The sequence below is a fragment of the Aplysia californica genome, unplaced genomic scaffold, assembly GCF_000002075.1.
Source record: "Aplysia californica isolate F4 #8 unplaced genomic scaffold, AplCal3.0 scaffold00220, whole genome shotgun sequence".
NCBI classification, from domain to species: domain Eukaryota; kingdom Metazoa; phylum Mollusca; class Gastropoda; order Aplysiida; family Aplysiidae; genus Aplysia; species Aplysia californica.
In genome coordinates this window covers 426,075-429,347 of record NW_004797490.1, presented here as the reverse complement: position 1 = coordinate 429,347, position 3,273 = coordinate 426,075, and the positions used below count along the sequence as shown (strand labels likewise).

Sequence of the window (3,273 nt, the reverse complement as noted above, 5' to 3'; positions counted from 1 at the left end):
GAGAGAGAGAGAGAGAGAGAGAGAGAGAGAAGGAGAGAGAGAGAGAAAGAAAGAGAGAGAGACCAACACAGGACACGCTATCTCACCATCTATCCACTGTAGTTTTGTCGTCCTCCGCAGTCCTATCCAGAACCCCTGCCCTTGCCCCGAAGTCCCCACAAAAGCCTTGCTCAAATCTCTCACTGCCGGTGTGGCTAAAGTCAGACCATTGTCCTCACAAACTTGGGCGGCCCACTCCCAGGACGTCAGCTGGCTGGATGTGATCAGATCACAAGTCTGACCAGTGCCTGGAAGTTATCGCATGTATAATATTATGGATATATGTATACACACAGAATATAATGTTTGTGTGTATGTGAGTGTGTGTGTGTGTGTGTGTGTGTGTGTGTGTGTGTGTGTGTGTAAGTGTATAGTTTTAGTAAGGTTTTACGGCGCTCGCAACTGCATAAGGTCATATGAGTGCCAAGGGGTGGATGTCAACAGAGAAGTCCAAACGGGGAATCAGGTTTACTCTGCTTACCTCTCTTGCCTCAACAGCACAAAGTCTGCTTCAACTATCAAGGCACCCCGAAAATAGAAGTTCACAAGAGAGTGACGAACATACAAAAGAAGTAGCGAAAAAATGACGATAGTAAGGATGAGGAGAGAAAAAGCAGCTGTTCCCTCCATGTTGTTCCGGCACAGTACGAGCATGACATTGACAAATCATCCCATTTACAATAATTCTATTGTGCATAAGAAGAATAGGTTAATATTCCCCCTTTGAGAATGGCCTAGAGACAATTCAGTCAGTAGGATATATAACACATATTTTTTTAAACATGAGTTATGGTAGTAGATCGTGATTTATCCTACTAGTTTCAACGAGTGATTACAAACTGACAATTTAACAAGACGGATAAATCATGACCTACCACCATAACGAGTGTAGTTTTTGTAAATATTTGTTTAAAATACCATACCCATATCAGTTGACCAATTAGATCCCAACCAACAAAGGTCAAATGACCAGTCGAATGGTTAAGAGGACCCATGCAAGAGGCTCACATGAAAACGAAATTGTCATGCCCGTCGGCGTCAGAGTGAGGACTCGAAGAAATCTGGACGTTCTCCTATTGTAGCCACACTAATAATATGCAAGCATGTATCGCTACGCGGCATAAACCCCTAAATAAAACCGCACTATCGTGAACATAGGAGGGAAAGCAAGCAGAAATCGTACGTTTGTACAAGTAAAAAAGTGAAAGAATAAGAAACTCCATTAGCAAGCCATTGTGTTGTCAGAATAGAGATGTGAGTGGTTGGCAGGTGCTCTGGTGTGGTTTGCTACTTCTTTCCTATCAAGCATCTATCATCTTTATCTCCTCTCCTTCTTTTTGTGTTTGTTACTCTCTCGTAACACATCTAATCTTCGGCATCTATATGACATGACCGTACTGTGATGCAAGTGTCGTAAAACTCTTGCGGAAACAAAAGAAGAGAGATGACTTTAACTTCGATTTTTAACTTCGCAACCGAAACAAAGCAAAGGCAGGGAGTCGTTTGCTAGCTTAGACTCGTGCATTGCATTAATTCATGTATTTACTAATGTCCCGTCTCTTGTTGTGTGTGTATTCGTGAGTGCACCTAACCCTTTGTAACATTCCACTGACATCGTAAACGACCAAGACAATATTATTATTTCTCCTCGCAAGAGGAATATAGATTGTCATCGTCATTGCTATTATCACTGTCATTCTCATTGTCATTGTCATTGTCATTGTCATAATCGTAATCATTGTCATTGTCGTTGTCATTGTCATTGTCATTATCATACCACACACGGAGTTATTTCTTCAACATTGCACATCCGGCAAGGGGCAAAACAAAAACAAAAACAATAACAAAAACAAAAACAAAAACAAAAACAAAAACAAAAAAATAAATAACTAAAAAGATTAAAAACCAAAACAAAAATGCGTACAGTTCTGACACAGAGGCTGCTTCAGAATGGAGGCCATGTGGTTGCAGGCGTCAAACACCACGAGGATCTCGGAGTTGGGACGGCCACCTTTGTAGAGGGAGCCACACGGCAAGTCTGAGGTGCTCTCATACCTGGAGGTCAGGACGGGGAACGGAAAGCTGTCTGTGGGAGGATTACAGTAACAAGGAAAACGGTCTATATCGCAATAAGAAGGAGGTTTACGGTAAAAAGGAAAACAGTACATGTATATCCCAATAAGAGGGAGGGTTACAGTAAAAAGGAAAACGGCCTATATCGCAAAAAGAGGGAGGGTTACAGTAAAAAAGAGGGAGGGTTATTACAGTTTTAAAAAAAGGAAAACGGTCTATATCGCAAAAAGAAGGAGGGTTATTACAGTAAAAAGGAAAACTGTGTATATCGCAATAAGAGGGCGGGTTACAGGGAAAGGGAAAACGGTCTATATTGCATGAGAGGGAGGTTTGTTTGTTTGTTTTTGTAAAGTGTTTTACGGCGCTCGAAACTGCATAATAAGGTCATATGAGCGCGCGGGACACACCTAATATTTTCAGTTGGAAGGAAATTTTGAATTTTGCCCCGGTGGCGGCCGAAGCCTACTCTAATCGATGAGAGGGAGGTTTACAGTGACAAGGAAAACGGTCTATATCACAATGAGAGGGAGGGTTACAGTAGAAAGGGAAACAGTCTACAGGATATGGCAATAAGAGGGAGGTTTACAGTAAAAGAGAAAACTGTCTATATCGCCACAAGAGGGAGCGTTACAGTAAAAAGGGAATCAGTACATGTATATGGCAATAAAGGGATAGTTACAGTAAAAAGGAAAACGGTCGATATCGCATGAGAGGGGGGGTTTACGGTAAAAAGGAATACAGTACATGTATATCACAATAAGAGGGAGGGTTACAGTAAAAAGGAAAACAGTACATGTATATGGCAATAAGAGGGAGGTGTACGGTAATAAAATATAAACCGCTCAGTGAAGTTCTGTGTATGTGTGGGGAGGGGATTTGTTTTATTTTGTTGTTGTTGTTTTTTTGGTTAATGTAAACCTCTTACATATAATGTAAAGCTCCATAGAGTGGTGTTTGTTTTTGGGTTTTTTTTTACTGTAAACCTCCCACTGATATCTCTATTTCCAGGGAATAGCGTACATAAAATAATGGCGTTCTTAGCAAATGCACACCGAGAAAGCAGCACGATGCGAAAAGCTTAAGAAGCAATATGATGATTCTTATAAATCCATGTGTCCACACTGTATGTGCAAGTGTGTGTGTGTGTGTGTGTGTGTGTGT

At 41.1% G+C, this 3,273-nt stretch overlaps 1 protein-coding gene across 1 annotated transcript in view; it reads right to left on the bottom strand.

The window, feature by feature from the left end:
* Nucleotides 1-3,273, bottom strand: part of LOC101860576 — a gene marked incomplete at its 5' end in the record, with an annotated part of 15,994 nt that overhangs the window by 6,330 nt on the left and 6,391 nt on the right. The window contains 2 exon segments of the mRNA XM_005099640.3: nt 87-287; nt 1,964-2,125. Coding sequence (XP_005099697.2) covers nt 87-287; nt 1,964-2,125 — 363 coding nt within the window.